Raw genomic sequence first — 17,091 nt, 5'->3', positions numbered from 1 at the left:
CATTACTGTATATAGTAACTGTTAAGTCTAATATACCCTAGTAAGCTATAGTACTTTTTCCTTTGGGAAGGGATGATCTGTGCAGTCTGCAGTTCTGTTGAAGAAAGATGTTGAATCTATTTAATTATTCTTCAAAATTAATAGATTTCTGTGCATTTTTTTCACACTGCATCAAATTAAAGTTGATTACGTCGATTAAGCATCATGAGGTGGAGGGTGGTTCCCTATTTTTTGTTTGTTTTTTTTTGCTGGGAGTTTTAGAGCCCTATTGGTTAGGTTGCTTACTCTTTAAAATACCAGAATAGGGAGGCTGGTGCAGGTTTAAGTTTATTAGATTGATCAGTTTTGCTGAACTATGAAATATTTTGGGTGCAGTGTATTTTTTGCATACAGGTATAACAGAATAGCTTTAGTGTTTTGTTTTGTTTTTTAACTTGAGTATGAACTTATACAAAAAGCAGCAAGATATTAAAAAATACGTTTTATTGATTAAAAACACACTATATCGGATTCATATCGGTATCGACAGATATCCAAATTTATGATATCGGTATCAGACATAAAAAAGTGGTATCGTGCCATCTCTAATTTGTACTGACATTAGATTACACACAGGTGCACTGTATTCAGTCATTAGCACTCATCAGGCAATGTCTATGGGCAACTGACTGCACTCAGACCAAAGGGTGCTGAATAATTACGCACACCCCACTTTGCAGTTATTTATTTGTAAAAAATGTTTGGAATCATGTATGATTTTCATTCCACTTCTCACATGTGCACCACTTTGTATTGGTCTTTCACATGGAGTTCCAATAAAATTGATTCATGTTTGTGGCTGTAATGTGACAAAATGTGGAAAGTTGTGGGGGCCAAATACTTTTGCAAGCCACTGTATCTGACTTTCATATCACTGATGCCTGCTCTGTTCTGTACTTTTGCCATTTGCCTTTCATTAGACACAATGAAGGGCAAAGAGGTGTGATCAGGTCAGAATATTCAGATTGGAAATATTGTAATGGGAATAAAAGGTCTCTGTGTAAAGTTGGCATTTGTATAAACAAAGAAAGGTTTTTATTACACAATGAAGATAAATGTGCAAGCCAATGAATTATTGCTACTCTGGATGATTCAAGGATGAATCAAAAAATATTTAATAGCACTAATAATTGCATGCACGTAACAGACTTGTGATACACAAGCAAAATATCCAACTTGTGTCCGTTATAGGAAGTGGTTATTACTCATATGAATGAATTGTATGGTTTTGTCCTGACTCTTCTGTGGCTTTTTTAGGTGAATTCTGTAACCTACCCCTTTACATGAAGACAGACCCATTTTTCCGCAAGCAAGGGGAGCTGCATGACCCATGCCCAGCAGTGCCGCCGCGAGAAGCGTCGATCCGCAGCTTGACGCAGCGGGCGTATCACACCCAGGGCCGTCACAAGACTCTAGACCCTGCGAAGCAGCAGGCCCAGACACTGGGCCACTCTGGGCTGGGCAGCTTGGGTGCGAGCTCTGGCACTGCCACCTTGCCTCAAAGGACTCTCACCATGCCCAGCTCCAATAATGCAGCAACAGCTTCCACTTCCAGCACGAGCAGCAACCCCACCAACAGTAACAAGGTGGGGGGCTCCAGAGACTCGCTCCTAGAGAGCAGCTCCTCTGCACTGGGGAGGTTGCAGAAACAGAGTGTGGGGGCCTACTCCAAGTCATACACGCTGGTGTAGTCCATTCTTCTGCACAGACTGCTGTCCCACTCCTCAGCCAGCCCCACTCTGGCGCTCTGCGATCTGGGTCTGAATGGGCATGCAACCATTTTTTCTTCAAACCCAATTAATGGTGAACTGCCCAGCATCCTGTCTGATTTACCTTGGGAAAGATGTTCTCCCAGACAGAGACCCAGCTAACCCTACTTTTCATGTTCATGTGGGACTCTTATAAAAGAACTACTAACTCCAACTAACAGTTCCAGCCGGCTGGTGCTCAGCTCCACTCAGCTCCCGCAGGAGCTGCACAGCGAAAAACCAGGAAGCGATTCTGTGGTCATTTTGAAATACTGACTGTAACCGAGGAGCTAAAACCTCTGTGTTTATGAATATGAAGACTACCATAGCCAGTATGAAGCTGTGTGGCCATCCTGTCTCACACACACACACACACACACACACACACACACACACACACACACACACACACACACACACACACTGTCCTCCATAGTTTGAGTATTATTGTCAATTTGCAAGCCTTCCGATTAAGTTCCCTCTTCTTACTGTATCTTTCACCCTCTTTGTGTCTCTTAAAGCCCCATAATGCTATTGGCAGATTCTATAATGTTGATTCCCAAAAGTAATGATTCAGGTTCCCTTCCAAGAAGATTTTAGTCACATTAGCATCCTCCACACATCACTCTGCAGCTGAACATTGTCTAACTTAAACAAATCATGACAACCCAAATGAACCAGCTATAATTTCTCACATTACAAATACAGAATATTTGGTATTATAAAGAATTTACATATATATTTCTATGTAGGTATATTATTGACATTTAAGTGAAATTATGACAAAGTATACATTTTACATACTACAATAGTGTAGTATTATATACAGCAATTTAATGTTAATGTCAAATTTTAAGAACGAGACAATCGCTCAATCATGAAATTTTAAAAAGAGGAATTAAAAAAATGAAGGTTCGACTAAAGAGAGAAAATGTTTAGTATATATACAGGATGTTTTGTATGTTACTGTATGTAGGGTGACTAGAAGAAGGGTGTTTTGCTTACGTTTGGACAGAGAGGGATGCTTTCCTATCCGCACGGTGTCATGGGAGAAGCGAGACAGTGCAGCAGAACACGACATCCTTGGATCGCAATGCCTCCTTGGTTGTTTGGTGAAAACAATCATGACACAAGGCCTTCCAGGATTTCTGTAATAATATAAGTCTACCCATGAGGATATAGGCTCCTTGACTTTTTATTAAGCGTGTCAGTAGCCTGAGTGGCTGGTAAATACAATAACATTCAGAAACCAAATCAGTGTCTCAGAGGATCCCCGAGTAAGTTTTATGCTGGGAGAAGGTTTGCTGCAAAGTGGTCACAGACTTTTAGTTATTATAGAGTATTAAGGCTTCTATTTGTGGCACGGGTGGCAGAGATTGACAGTCACGGATAGAGCATCCTGCCAACTTCTCCGTGAGCCGTGCCACACAGCTAGGCTTTGCTCTTCGTAGATTAAAAAGACAGCTAGCTGAAGGAGTCCCAGTCATGATGTGAATGAAGTAAGATAATTTAATGTCGAGAGATGTTATATGTCAGGGAGATCTGTTTTGAAAATTATATGATCGATATCATTGTTGTTGTCCAGTTTTAAGTACTGTAAACGCCACACCTTCTTCATCTCGATGCCCCTCCATTTTTTTGCGCTAACGTGCATTCACACAAGAAAATAATGGATCGATTGTTTTAAGCATTTACAAAGCAGCGGTTTTGTGGTTTTATATTTATTCACCCATTTGCTTTGTTTGCTTGTTTGTTTGTTTAGGGGGAGGGGAATCTGTTCTTCGGTTGATTTTCACGTTTTGATTTTCCGTTCAACTTGTTTGGTCTAAATTTTTTGGTACCAGAGGCCAAACGGTACAAAGCTATGTGGCCTGTGGCTAAAACTAGTTCAGCCAAGTGAAAATCAGGGACTCATAGCTCTTTTGGTCACACAAACTACTGTTGTATTGTGTATATACTGGACAGGAGTCTGTCTGTAAACCTGAATCGTTCAGGCTCCTGTCATTTAAACCCCATTCAGATAAATTTAAGTAAAAAAAAATTCAACACCCTATTCATACAAGATCCATCATCTCTACCTTTGTCAGTGTTGTTTATAGATTAAGTCTTGTACATATACACAGTTTTGTATGAAGAGCTATTTTTTCGTCAGAATAAATCAGGGGACACATCAGGGTTGAATGCCCCAGTTTCAAAATTGAAATAGTATTAAGAAAAAAGTATTTTACTTCTGAAATGGGCAAAAAAACCAACATTTTTTCTTTCCCTTTACGTTTTTTGATACTAATTTGTTGAATTTTTATTCTTTTTTTAAAGTCTTTTGATGTTGTCATTTGTCCTTTTTCCTTTTTTTTAATTAGCATTATTTTATATTTTGTTCATCCTCAAATTAAGTCATTGCATGCTTGCTAAAAGGGAAAAATTGAAGGGAAAAAGTGTATGAAAATCCAAACTTAAAAAAAAAATGTTGAGGGTATCCCAAACATTTGTTTGAGTTGCTTGTTACAGCAATTGCTTGTGTTCAAAGGTACATTTTCTATGAAAAGAAAGCAAAAACTAAAAAGATCATTTAACACCTTGTGCAATAAAGCTATCTTTCATATGTCACGGCTTCTGTCATTATCTAGAGGTCTGTTTGTATGTCTTGTGAAAATGTCTGGACCTACACACGCATGAAGTTTACAGCCAAACCAGTGTTCATGAACATATATATATATATATAAATATATACATATAGTAAATGAGCTGCCACGTGAATGAAAAAGTCTTGAAAAGTTACATAATTGTGGTAATCTGTGGCAGACTGGCATCATACAACATTTTAAGAGGCTACGTTTGATGGTTGACCTTCTGTTTTGTCATATGTATGCTGTTATTATGGTGGATGCTCTCTAAAGGTCATCTTCCATGGATTTCCATAAGCCAAAAACTCTTGGAAATCAAAAAAATGTTTGAAAGATTCTCTACAAGACAGATTTTTCTACACATGGCTCCTTATGATGCCTAATATCCTCGATAAGGTCATCATAGGTACACGGTTGTGGCGCTAAGCACAAGAGCCCATCCTGATCAAACCCTTCTTAGACAGCTGGCCTAAAAGAGGGGAAAGGAGCTAACACAGATTTAGGCAGACAATGAACTGAGGGAATGGACCTAGACTCAGAATATGACAAACAAGGATTATTTTGAACTGTGCAAAGCCTCTCTAGTGAAGTCCATGAACAGAAATAAGTATGTTTTATGCTTTCATATTGTTTACACTAAACTCTGACCCTACCAAATGCTGCAGTAGAAATCAAGACCTATCAAACCAGACAATGTTTTACATTGTCTGGTTTTCAGCCCGTGCAAACTGAAGCCTCCATTTCCTGTTCTTAGACAGAGGTGGCACCTGTGCGGCCTTCTGCTGCCGTAGCACATCTGCTTAAAGCTTTGATGTGTTGTGTGTTCAGAGATGCTCTTCTGCATAACGTGGTTGCAAAGAGTTACTGTTGCCTTCCTGTCAGCTCAAAGCAGGCTATTCTCCTCTGATCTCTGATATCAAACCGTTCTCTGTAAACTACAGATCCCCATTCTGATATTCATTCTGAATTTCAGCAGGCCTTTCTTTATGCATTTATATATATGCTCAAATCCATCAAGAATCCATTCTCAATCATGTGATTGGCTGATTAGATATATGCGCTAATGACCATCTGCTTGTATTTCCATTGGATCTGCATACTGGAAAGAGAAAGACTGAAAAAGAATTGACTTGTCCAAAATACTGAACTCTACACCTTCTTTCAGCTCAGGATTCCTTAGTTTTATTTGAATAGTGGAGCCATGATAGGTAATAATATTATTATGACATCATGTGGTTTATTTTCTGACACTTCAAGAAGTTCTTAAGCCACAGAAGTGATCGTGTTTTCACAAGCCCATCGTAATAAGTAAATCCAATAGAAATGTACAGCAGTACATAAGGACAGACACACAGAGACACACGCTTGTAAAGATTCGCCAGAAAACTGTACAATATGGACGAGATGTAATGAAACACCCACCCAGTGTCAGATCTATGGCCACAAGAGGGCGACATAACGCTATAATGTTTGACCCTTCCCCACAGAGGTTAACAGATACTGTGACGACAGTACTCGCCCAAAAGCGTGCAGTCACTCATGACGGATACACTGTGAATAATTGATGCTTTTCAGAGTCACAAGCACCATGTGTGCTTCACTAATAGCTCCTACTACTACTGTAACGGTATTTCTGCATGCATGCTGTGGAGAATAACCTTATCATGATGATGATGATTATGACTATTATATTAAAAGTTTCATACAACACAATCTTCAATCATTGTCCTTGGCAATATGTGCCAGCAGCCATGTAGACTATTCATGCGTTGCTGTGCTTGTTTATTAAGCTGTCAATCAAGAAAATAGTAGTAATAGAAAAAGCACACTTATTTACTCCACAGCTAAAAAAGTGGAAAATAACAGCCTTATATGTTGTCGGGTGGGAGCACAGTGCAGAATGGCTTTTCAAAAACTGTCATTAGCCCTCCGCTCCATTTTCCCACAACAGTGACTTTTTTTAACTTACAAAATGGGATGATTGATATTTTTTAATTCCTTGGTCTCTACTGTTGTGACAACCTTCATCTGGCTGCTATTGTGTGGCTTCGCAAAGTATAATCAAAAGAATGCGCTTTTACCAGCAGAGCTCCAATCTCATTTCAAACCTGAACGGAGAAAAGGATCAATGGGAGACAGAGGCAGCAGCGAAAACTGGGGACAATTTTACAAGATTTAATTTATTAACTATTATACAGTTCACATAAGGCCTTCATCTTCAAACACTATTCTCAGTCAGACAAATTCCATGGTTTGCTTCTGGTGCACAGTACATCAACTTTCACGTTGCAGCTATTTTCACTTCAGTATTGGTTTTCTTCTAATTTCACGTTTTAAAACAGGGAGGGAGGCTTTCGTCCTTCTCCCCTGGTGTGTGCGCATGTGTGTGTATGTGTGTTTTGTTTATTTTTTTTAAATCATGCACTAAACTCAGGTGGCCTCGAACCATTCACAAAATTGTAAAAATGGACTTTCAATCATTGAAATACACACTAGAAATGTTTTCTACCATTGACTAAAAGGTGGTGTCCCCCTCCCCTCCCCCCCAAACATACAAATAAACAACCATCATAGAGTAGTACGCACTCACTTTTTTTTTTTGCCTCAGCAGGATCTGCCGAGGATGGGCATCGAGAGCGATGCCGTAACATTTATATACTCCAGGGAATCGTGTTGTCTGGTCGGTTCTGCGCCAGGTTCAGCTGCAAGCACTGCACGGTTTGAGGAAAGCCCTCATTTTATACTCCTGACGAACAGGTAAAATGACTGACTTCCAACAGCATCATGATCCCAAAAAGTACCAGTAATTGTTGATCCTAAATATTCATACAGTTGATCCCACTATTCTGTGGTCATAGCAACCGAGAACTACAGCAGAGCCGCAGTCCTCTGGTCCACATCTTCCACCTTCATTGAAAGAGACAGTGCTTCCTCTCATGGACTTAACCGTTATTAAAGTTGTTAGGCCTTCATTATCAGTGCTGCTTGTTTTCAGCGAAAATGAAGGACGATATTGCAGCACAAAACTAATCAACTACAGCAAGTAAACTGCCACGGGTGCTTCCTGAACGTCTCGATCCGCAGGTACTTCACTTCCACTGGTCATTGTGTTTCCGTAGCAGGACTAGCAGTGACGGTGCGTTGAGAATACTAAACCTTCAGAGTTAATAGTACACGGATACAAAGCGCTTGGTTTGATAAACAGCCACAGCAACACGTCCGGAAACCTATCATGTTTCAAGTGTTTGGTTTACGTGGACAACAGATGCTAGCGTAAAATTTGCATGTATGGCGTTGCTGGGTTACACATTCAAAATGGCAAAAGTTTTCTCCTTCACTTGACTGACGGCAGGCAAAGCCTTCACTGATATTCCAACGGCCTAATCGAACTAAGCATCCCTATATACGCCCACTCTGATCGACCAACAGCTAGAAAAGAGGACAAACAAAACGAGTTTTTCACATGGCTGGATGAATGAGGAACACGAGCGGATTTGGATTTCCCACCGACCTAAAATGGGAAACCCCCACCCACCCACACCGGATCCACTTTTTTTCCTTTTCTTTTTTTTTCTTTTTTTTTACAAAAAGGATCTTGTTTCACAAGCCTGTACTGATGCCACACTTGACCACTACACAAACAAACATGAACAATGAATCCGTGTGGCATTTCTTCATATTTAAACACTACACTATTAAAAAAAAAAAAAAAAAAAAAAAAGTGCTTCAGATAAGTTTGTGGATACAAAAAACACGTCTGATGTAAACAAAGTTTGATCTGCCAGAGCTCTGTCGTGGCAATGGGTATGGCTGTTTGAGCTGTGAAATTAAAATCACGTAAGAAAAAAAACTATGTCAAAAAAAAGAAAAACCCCTTTTGAGGAGAAAAAACCCAACAGTGATCATTAAAGTGCATCCCTGGATGTGTTACTCCCAACCGTTCCCTTCCCTCCCATCCCCATGCTGACCCCTCAAGTAGAGCCGATGACAGAAACCCAAAAGGCAGACACAGAGGAAACTCTGCTATATGGAGCAAACTGCTGCCCAAAGGACCTACAGAGGACCAGACTATAAATCCAGTGGCAGTACTTTCAAGAGAAAAAGAAACTAAAAACAGTTTTTACACATACTAAAAACACGGTGGCCCCAAGTCTTTCTCTTCCAGCTTGGCATAGAGGTCTCTATTTCTTTGTATTATGGGATGAGTGGTGGCTCGCTGTGACCGTGACCTCTGCCCTCCACTTCTCTGACCCGACATCCACTCATCCAGGAGATCAGAGGGCGGAAGGAGCTTCACTGGTAATGGTAGCCTCCGCTCCGACGCACACAAGCATGAACATAATTGGCAGGTTGGGGAAGTTTCTCAGACACTTTCCATCTCCAGTTCTCATAACCTGGGTTGTCCATCATGATCAAAAATGAAATGTGCATGTGCACATTTTTTTCTTTTACTTCTTTTTTTTTTCTTTTTTTCTTTTAGTGTGTGTTGGTGATAAGGTCCAGCATCATCATGGGCACACATGGTTTCATTGTCTCTCACAGTGTCTCCTGTTCAGCGGGGGAATGGTGGGCGTGGGGGTGCTGGTGGAGGGGAGGGAGCAGAGACTGCAGGGGAGACTGGGGGGTAGTGGGTGGGGACTGCTGCAAGGGGCTGAAGTGAGGGGTGGTGTGAGGTGGAGAGGAGCGGTAACAAGAGTAGGCTGAGCTCCCGCCGAGGGTGGTGGTGGGCGAGGCAGGGAGGCCCCCCAGGCCAGTGGGGGAGTCGAGGAGGGGCTGGTTGTAGAAGAAGAATGCACACTGGTGGATGAAGGTCTCAATGATTGTCTGGTAGGTGCGCGTGGCAGTCAGAGCATCCATGGTGGAGAAGTCTGGCCTCATGAGGGTGGGCCAGAAACAGATGGACAAGTTCTCACTGGTCATCAAGTTCACCCTGTTCAGCTGGCTCACCCTGAGAAAACACAGAAAGGTACACTGACTGATTCCTTCTCATATAGCGGAGGAGGGGTAAAAAACAAGCAAACAAAAAAAAAAATAGATTACAACGCATGAAAGTGATTTAAACCGTAAACAGGGGACTTACTTGTGTAAGTGGTTCGTTACATATTTGAAGACATCATAATTCTCCTTGGGGAACCTCCTCAGGACATCCTTCATGGTATACAGCCTCTGTTCTCTATCACTGATTTCTGCACAAACAGGATGGTTTTTTAAAGACTTCATCACACACAGTGATTTAAAGCTGAAACGTCTCTCTACGCCGTCAGAAAAATGTTTGTCAAGACTAAAACACCTAAAATGGAGCAGCTCTGCCAAAACCTTCCCACCCCTGTTCCTTTCTAAAGAAATAATCTTTTTATGTTCTAGTAAAGACTCTCCCAGCCCAGCAGTGTTTGCTTACTGAAAGCATCCAGTAGGTCCACCTGCAGAGCACAAGGCACCAGGGGCTCAGGCAGTTCAGAGAAGAAGCTTTTGAGGCCTCCAGCCACAGTGTTTATGGAGAAGTCTTTCTCCACTAGGTCTAATCCGTGGTCTGCACAGGGAGAATGACAGTTAACACCCGTCAGTCGTAGCATTCATCGGGAATGAGCAATGAGTTCTGTGTCACTTTCTTCCAGTAACCCTGCTCATGTTTTGATTAGGCAGTCACATAATTACAGCTGGTTCAAACAAGTACAATGAGCAACTCACCCTGCTCAAACTGCCTCTGCATGCTCTCCATCTCCGACTTGTTGCCGCTTACGCGGTACAAACCCTCCGTATTCAGGCCTGAAGGAGAACGAGCGAAGCAGAGAAAAGGGGAAAGACGTGGATGGGTGTCACAGTGGGAAACAAGCAAAGCACAAACACTTCATCAGCCCCTTTGCAAACAGACGAGGCAACACAGACGCCGAAGATTAAACAGATGCTGAAGATTAAACGCACCCTACTATTAATTTCACATTGCATTATGGTCATGAGCAGGTGCATGGGTTTAGGAACTCTGCAGGAATGTGAAGATGATTAATCACTAAAATAAATTCCATAAAAGACCTTTACCAAAAGTACAAATTAAAAACCTGATAAGTGATGAGTGCAGTGAGAATTTCTCTGAATGAAACTTTAAACACAATTAAAGGAACAGCACGAAATAAGCTGTTAATTAACGAGGAAAAAAAGGCACTTACCTGTTGTCTCAATGAAGCGGACACACTTTTCAATGAAGAGAGGGATCGGTCTGTCTGGGGATACCACATTCACCAGGGGGACCCCGAAGTAGTTGCTCTCCAAGGGCTTGGGAATAGCTGGACGGGGCTTTGGTCTAGTTTTCTGCAGGAAAAAAGAAAAAGAACGAAACTCTTAGTATCTCAAAGCAATAATTACGCTGACACCAAGGTGCACTCCATGGCTTCTAACAAAATGTCCAGTCATTCCACTAATTTGAAAGCTATGCAACATGACAAATGGCTTTTCTCAATAATAACACACCTTGGCTGTCCGCCGCAGGCTCTTCAGAATGTTCCTCTTCTTTGGGTCTTCGCTCTCCTCATTCACTAGACTTTCACCTTTAAGGGTCCCAAAGTCATCTTCTTTGGACTTTGGAAGAGCTCCCATCTCGTCATCACTGCCTATGAAGCTTGTGCGAAAGCTACTGAACTTGCCCAGCCGCTTAGAGCGGTCACGGTAAAGACGAGGCTTCACGCCAATTGCAGAGAACTTCCTCCTTCGTTCCAGAGAGCTGCTGTCCGCTTCGCTGTCTGAGCCGTTTCCATTGGAGTGCATCCTGTTTGAGTTGCGGATGGTGATGATTTTTCCTTGTGTGCTGTCATGTGGTACCGAGTAGATGATCTCTTCGTTGCTCGGGCGGGGTTTTGAAACGGCGTCAATGGGTTCGGCGTAGTCTGAGGGATCGTATCCCATGTCGCCACCAGGAACCCAGGTGACAGCAGAGGGTAAGGACCGCCGATGACCCAGCGTGTCGATATATGGGTTACGGCTCATTTTCCGGAAATCGAAAGTGACGCCTGGTTTCACTCTCACTTGGGGGGGTACTTTGTTGTTCAGTTTGTTCTCAAAGTCCCTGATATCAGATATGACAGAGATGTCACTGGAATCTAAGTCGGGCATGTTGAAACCGCTACTGTGAGATGTGAGCGTGCCATCATAGTACGGTGGCGACGGCTCTACGTCGTCCTCGGAATCCAGGAACATAGTGACAGGACTAGGAGAGCTGCAGCGCGGGGAGTAGACATTTTCATTGGTACACGCTTCAGCGACATTATCGTACATGTGCGTGGCCTCCACGATGTTGCGCTTCTCTACTACCTCCATCAGAAACGGATGAAACATTTCTATCCTGTGGAGGCCCCCCACCACCCCTCCAGACCCACAAACCACGCTGTTGAAGCGACCCTCAATCTCATGGGCTAGTTCCTCCCCCTGGATCAGCTGTTCACAGGCATAATCGCTGTCAGTGAGCTCTGCCTGGCTATCTCCGACTGCCAACAGCTGAATAGGGATGATGTCCTGCACCTCGCACAAGAATGCACAAAGGGTCTCCAGGGAGGCCTTTCGGGAGACCGAGTAGACTGCAATGTAGCCGTGCACTAACCTGCTCTTCCTCAAAGTGAAGGAGGCGTGGTATGAAAGCAGAGAGAGCTCTATAGCCAGCTTATGTCCACCAACTGTCTGCTCCAGCAACACGGAGGTGCCGCTATTAGACATGGGCCTGCAGTGCTGATGCATTAAGAAAGGCGACAGGAGCTGCTCGGTGTCGTAGGGGTCTCCACACATTAAGCACATGACAATGCGAAGGTCTGCCTCTGGGACTGGCTGAGAGTCTCGGAGACCTGGAGGCTCAGGGAGGAGAGGTGGGGAGCTGCTACTAAAAGATGTGCTCCTCCTAATATCCAGAAGGCCCCTCAGCACCTGGTTTATTTGGGTCTCACTTATGTTATGGCCGTAGCCCACACCGGGGGAGGCGGGGTCTAAAAAGCTACACTGCAATCTCCTTGCAAACTGCTGCCCCTGTGTTATCAAGTTTAAGGCAGTGTCACCACCTATATCAACGTATGATCCTACACCTCGTTTAGTGACTAAAAGCAGTGAAGTCGGCAGCTGTGCTAGCTGGCTATCTCTTCGGCCCAGAGTTGACTCCCTAAGTCGCTCGAGGCTTTCCACCACATAAGAAAGTGATTCTTTTGAATTATACAAACACAAACACCCATGAGGAGTGAAAGTGGGGGTGTAGAAAGAATTTACCGGAAGACGTACATTTCCGTCAATAGGTCGCAGCGTCAGTTCGTACATCTTCCCGTCTAACACATACCAGTCATCGTTTGTGCAGAGAGCTCTAATCTCATTGGCAAATTCTCTGGCTAGTCCATCCTTCCCAAGTATAACGAGGTTTATTCTGTCAGCCTTGGTGTCCCCAAAATGAGCTTTCACGTCAAAAAAGGGGTAATGGGAGGGAAAACGTGATGCTAACAGCTGCTCAATCTTAGAGTCTACGCAGTGTGGACTGCTAGGGCAGGTCTCCTTTGTGGGATGATAGACGAAGTGGATATGTTTTAATACCAAAGCATCTCTTTCAGCAGGAAGCTTCTGTAGTGCCTTGAACCTCTGCTCCTCCCCAAGAACCTCTTGGATTGCCCCCATCTTCTCCTTGCTGGGTTTAGCATCCACTTCAAGCTCATAAAAAAGCTCAGAGTATTCCAGCAGAAGCTCCTGGAAGTCTTCTTTAGCACGGTCAATGATCTCCTTCTGGTGCCGATTATAGAGATCCAGGTATTCTGGCTCCTCAAGCCACTGGTAGAACTCTTCATTCATGATGAAGCTCCGGGCCTCCTCCCAAGGTTTACCAGGTGTTACGAAGGGGGAGGAAGCCAGTCTCTGCTTAAACTCCTGCCTCATCTCCGCCCGTTTGCACTCATTGCGCAGATGCTCCAGGTGGGCATTAAAAATTTCTTCTGCTTCAGCAGTCTCCAACAGGTCAGAAGGGATTCGCTCATCTTCCATGTTGTCGATGTGAGACGTATCCTCCCATGGCGAGTCCTCCAGAACAACAAACCAGTGGGTGAAGTGTTGCTTGGACTCAAGGACTTTCTGTACCCCAGACCAGCTCAGCTGATCAATCTCATCCAGGTCAGGCACTAAAGAGCTAAGTGCTAAAGGAAGAGTGCTTACGTATATTTTCCGACGCCTCTCAATATGTTCCTGCTTCAGACGGTAGACATGCTGCTGAAAAAGTTTCTTGCATTTAGCCGTTCCCTCCAAGAAGACATATTCTTTGTACTCTGGGGAGTTGTTCATGCGTCGACTGGTGTTTAGCCAGGTTTCATTATGATTCTTTACTATACGGTTGATTAGCCATTCATAGCGATCCTTAGCAGAAGCTATCTGCTGACTCTGGAGTTTTAGGGCCTCAAAGTATGGGATGATCTTAGGCTTGCCCCTGCTCTTGTCGATAAGCTGAACCAAAGTGAGAAAGGCGAGGTCCACATTTATGTTTGAGCGTGCCGATGTCTCAACTACCGGTAGACTCTTTTTTGTGATAGCAAAGGTATGTGCATCTTTAATGTAGCGCTCTACTCCTTCGTCGCATTTGGTGAGGACCAGCACAATGGGCTTCTTAGTCTTGCTCAGCTGACCATACAGGTTTGAGACAAATTTCAGCTGGTCGTCAAAGTTTCGATTCATGCCACGGCTTACATCGACACAAAGGAGGAAGCCATCGACCTGCAGCTTACCCTCTGGCATTTGCTTTTGCTCAAAGTCTTGCTCCAGACCTAGCTGATCCGTACAGAAGTACATGAGCTTCTCTGCTGAGGCCAGCTTGGTTGCTGCTGCCCGTTTGATATAGGGCTGCATAGCAGTGCTACGGTGTGGCTGAAACGTCTGGTCATCAATGAATTCGGTCTGCTCCACAACATGCATCCTGCACTCGGGCCCCTCCTCGAGAACCCGTGACACCTCCCCCCAAAATAGGAAGTGATCATTATTGACCACTCGACCCCCAAAGTCGCTGGTGCTCAACACAGACGTGTGATCCAAGTAGAAGTCATCAGCGCTAGGACGCACAAACCTATTACACAAGCAGGACTTGCCAACCCCACATTGTCCCTTCTCTTTCTCTGTTCCGGACAAACCCACCACAATGAGGTTGTAAATGGGCGACCGCGCATCTTGCTTTTTGGCCATCATAGCCTGCTGACACTCATCCTGCCTTAAACAGGCACTGTATGAAGGAGTTCACTTGAATGTTTGTCCATAAAGTTGCTGATCTACAAAGGAGATCAGATTTCTCTTTCGTCTGCTGGGGCTTAAATTATAATAAGACAGCGCCGCAGTGATATGAGCAGACGGTTCTTTCATTCACTCGTTGCATGAATCAGATCCTGTCAAAAGAAACAGAGAACAAAAAAAAAATGAAATCAGACAAAATAAGCAATCAACCAAAAACTCATTTTGAAATAAAGGGGGGAAACAAAACAGTATGAAAGAGAATGATTGGGCAAATGTCAGGCCCTTCTTCCCCTTAAGCAGCTATAATAATAAAAGTAAATAGCATTATGCTACTTTAAGATGTAAAAATGTACTTGTTAGTTTGAATGAGGCATTTTTTACTTTTATCCTTCTTAACAACAGATGCTATCTATAATAATAATGGAGGCACATATTAATCCATTTTGTGCTTATTCCCTTTGTTTGACAAAGACTGATGAATCCTCTCAATGGTAAATGCCACAAAGAACCCATAACACCAACCAATACTGGTTCTCATTATTTTTAATTGATTTCAAGTTGCCCGACATCACTGCATTAATATTATATGCACACTGGCATACATCCTGCCACCAGCAAAGCGTAATGAAAACAGACATATAATAACAGGAATACCAGCAATGTGGTCTCCTTGCAGGGGGCCAAACACAATCTCAAATAAGGAAGAAGGCTCATTTTTGCACATTCAATTAATGAACTGAATAAAATGGGCAAGTACACTTGACTGCGCTTCATCTAAATTTTTGAATAATCTTTTATCTGATCGACAAATTTATTTAATCGACTCATTTCAACACCAGCTGTACTGATCGCCAGAATTCCTTAAAAACATCTACAGAGGATCAAAAGATGACATTAATCCCTGGAGAAACATGTTGGGAGTGGTACTTTTCCCCCCCTTTTTGTTAAAATGACGACCTCAGCTGATCAGTGAGTGGGGTGACAAGCATTAAAATGACTATGGTGAAAGCGCCTCAGTCAACACTCTTCAGCCTAAGGGAAACAGCAGCTATCTTTAAAAGCATCTTCCCTGACCAAAAAAATGAATGAAGAGCTTATTAAACAGCCTTAGTCACACTTACCATCATTGCCAAAGGGCTACGGACTTGCTCACACCTTTAAGACACTTAATGTTACTGCCAATTTTATGGCACTGACTAATGCTTCCATTATTATTATTATTATAGCACTGATGCAATTCTGCTACAATAGTCGGCACATAATGTGATCTAAAAAAAATTAAAAAATAAACCATATGCAGAGGTTAATTAATGTATAATAAGATTTCCTGAGTGAAAAAATCCTGCATTTAAAAATACAAAACAAAAAAAGCATGAGTCATGAAGAAATATTTAACCTGCCATATGACCATGACTTCATGGTGGGGTCGGAAGCAAACATGGGCAGTCCAAACAGCTCAGCTGAGCAAGGCCTGATATCCAAATGAGCAGACAAGTTCTTTTCAAATCAAGAAAAAAAACCAACCAGCATGCCTTTACCAAAACGCCATCAGCAAAACAGCACACCAAAGCGCCCTTTTAATCAATTCCCTTCACACAACCTACTTTTTTTAAAGCTAAGATTGTGTAACCTTATATGTTCTGCAAAAGGATTAACAGTTAACACGGGCTTGAGGGTGCACAGAGAGGGGTGACCACGCCAGGCCTGCTGTCTACATAATGAAATGGCAGCGCCGGAGAGCCGGGATAGCCTTACCTCCTGCACACCGACAGACAGACAACCTTTCACGGGAATGTATTTACCCAGCTGTCTTGGGGTGTAGCACTCGACAGCTTCGCTAGGAAATAGCCAATAAAGCAGAGCGAGCACGTAGAATACATACCATTGCATTTCTCCCCCTTTCTCCTCTTGCATCTGTCAGGCCAGCTCTTGCCGCAGCCCTCGCCGCCGCCTGATGTGCATAAGCAGCCGCAGAGAATGCACTGTGGGTCGGAACTATTCGCACATGAAACCGATACCTCTACAATTTGTGCGATGTGCTCATCTGAATACAATATCCTTCACCCATGTCTGGATTTCTCCTGTTTTGTTTTTTTCCTTGCACTAATGTTTTAACTGAAATCAAACACGGGAAAGGCAAGAAATAAATATCCCGAACAATAGAACAATCCGATTTCTGTTCCCGCAACGCTTTCTTCACCAGTGCGAGATTGAGACGCGTGTTTAAAAAAAGAAAAAAAAATCTACTCAGTCGTCTTCTCCTCCCGGTTCACCACGTTGCTTTTTCAATAATTATTCTGTCCATTGTTGTGCCCACATAACGCTGGGCCGGTCGCGCACACGAGACAACGGTGAGTTTGATGCAATCGCCGGTGCTGTTTCGCTTAAGAAATGCCTTCTGCTGCAACACAAACTGCTCATGTCCCGATCAATTTAGGAGCAGATTGCGCGTGTGAAAG

General features: G+C 43.1%; 2 protein-coding genes across 3 annotated transcripts in view; one reads left to right on the top strand and one right to left on the bottom strand.

The window, feature by feature from the left end:
• Positions 1-3,014, top strand: part of LOC102215647 (Down syndrome cell adhesion molecule-like protein 1) — a 52,621-nt gene extending 49,607 nt beyond the window's left edge. For both annotated transcript variants that reach the window (XM_013911501.1, XM_013911500.1), the window contains exon 33: positions 1,297-3,014. In XM_013911501.1, coding sequence (XP_013766955.1) covers positions 1,297-1,730 — 434 coding nt within the window. In that variant the 3' untranslated portion in view covers positions 1,731-3,014. The remainder of the gene's footprint in view (positions 1-1,296) is intronic.
• Positions 3,015-8,108: 5,094 nt separating this feature from the next.
• Positions 8,109-16,577, bottom strand: arhgap35b (Rho GTPase activating protein 35b). The gene is made up of 7 exons (XM_005735593.1): positions 16,515-16,577; positions 10,877-14,784; positions 10,576-10,717; positions 10,100-10,177; positions 9,810-9,941; positions 9,492-9,597; positions 8,109-9,359 (listed from the first exon to the last, which is right to left on the bottom strand). The coding sequence occupies exons 2-7, from the start codon at positions 14,588-14,590 to the stop codon at positions 8,948-8,950; spliced, it is 4,584 nt and encodes a 1,527-aa protein (XP_005735650.1). The 5' UTR covers positions 14,591-14,784; positions 16,515-16,577; the 3' UTR covers positions 8,109-8,947.
• Positions 16,578-17,091: the final 514 nt, after the last annotated feature.

Source organism: Pundamilia nyererei, unplaced genomic scaffold (assembly GCF_000239375.1).
Source record: "Pundamilia nyererei isolate P.nyererei 1_Seehausen unplaced genomic scaffold, PunNye1.0 scaffold00064, whole genome shotgun sequence".
NCBI classification, from domain to species: Eukaryota; Metazoa; Chordata; class Actinopteri; order Cichliformes; family Cichlidae; genus Pundamilia; species Pundamilia nyererei.
Note: the sequence above shows the minus strand (reverse complement) of the source record. Positions and strands in the feature narration are given on the sequence as shown.

Excerpts from the sequence above, each read along its gene's own strand:
- arhgap35b (XM_005735593.1), bottom strand. The coding sequence starts at position 14,590 with ATGATGGCCAAAAAGCAAGATGCGCGGTCGCCCATTTACAACCTCATT. Across the intron at positions 10,718-10,876 it reads GCCTGCGGCGGACAGCCAAG|AAAACTAGACCAAAGCCCCG; the intron begins GTGTGTTATTAT and ends TTTTTCCTGCAG. Across the intron at positions 10,178-10,575 it reads CCGCTTCATTGAGACAACAG|GCCTGAATACGGAGGGTTTG; the intron begins GTAAGTGCCTTT and ends GTTCTCCTTCAG.